The 942-nt window shown below is 66.5% G+C and overlaps 1 protein-coding gene across 2 annotated transcripts in view; it reads right to left on the bottom strand.

Moving 5' to 3' along the window:
• The window catches only part of ZNF362 (zinc finger protein 362), a 54401-nt gene that overhangs the window by 16597 nt on the left and 36862 nt on the right, over window positions 1-942 (bottom strand). For both annotated transcript variants that reach the window (XM_040619224.1, XM_040619223.1), the window contains one exon: window positions 592-913. In XM_040619224.1, coding sequence (XP_040475158.1) covers window positions 592-913 — 322 coding nt within the window. The remainder of the gene's footprint in view (window positions 1-591; window positions 914-942) is intronic.

Here is a 942-nt window from a genome sequence, read left to right as displayed (position 1 = left end):
GGGGGGGGGGGGGGGGGGGGGGGGGGCATTCACAGCCGCAGGGGAGCGCTTTACACTTCCCAGGGGAGAGAGGCCTGGCAATCCCGGGGAGGGGAGGTGTGCCTGGGGCCACAGCCCGTAACACTCAGAGTAAGACGTTCTCCTCCTGGCCGCATGTCAGAAGCATCTGGGGGCTTTTAAAGAGGGCTGACTGGCCCTCTGCATGTCCCCCCACCCCCACCCCAACAAATTAAATCAGAATTTCTGGAGGTACGGTCCTGGGCCTGGCATTTTCTGAGCGCTCCCCAGAGGATTCTAACTTGAGGGTTGAGAACACTGCTTGAAGGGAGGACGAACGGACTCCCCTGGCTCCAGGCTCTGGTGAGGTGGGCCCCCAGCAGCCCTGCATCAGCGTGGGAGGACAGCCCCAGCCCACCTGCGAAGGGGCTGTGGGTGGGGCTTGTCAGGAGAACCCCGCTCCTCCGGACCTGGCACCCACCCTCAGCCCCTGCGGTCCCTCTTTCCCACCCCAGCTGCTGGGCTCCTAGGGCAGCCCTTGATGCGAGCCTCTGGCTCAAGCCCACGTGGACCCCCTCCCGCCAAGACCCCCACCTGTATGTCTTGCCCTCCTTGGCAGTCTCGCCTGAGGCCAGGATGGGGTAGGGGACTACGAGGACAGGCGGCCCCCCTGGGTTCTCCGCCTTGATCTTTTTGCGGCCGCGCTCGGACTTGGGGGGGCCAAGCAGGCCGTGGCCCTGGATTGTCTTGATGGAGTCCAGGAGGGGGGGGCTGGTGATCCCTGAGATGAGGGTGGGGGACGAGGCGATGAGGCGGCTCTGGCTGGTGGTGGTGGGTGTGGACGGGGTGCTGGTACCCGTGCCCGCGTTTGACTCGGACGTGCTCACAGCCGGGGTCCGGGAGGAGAGCCCCAGACCTGTGGAAGACACGGGGGGGGGGGGGGGG

Source organism: Ursus maritimus, unplaced genomic scaffold (assembly GCF_017311325.1).
Source record: "Ursus maritimus isolate PB19 unplaced genomic scaffold, ASM1731132v1 scaffold_32, whole genome shotgun sequence".
Classification (NCBI taxonomy): Eukaryota; Metazoa; Chordata; class Mammalia; order Carnivora; family Ursidae; genus Ursus; species Ursus maritimus.
The sequence above is the reverse complement of the archived record's forward strand: the minus strand, read 5'-3'. Positions and strand labels throughout refer to the sequence as shown.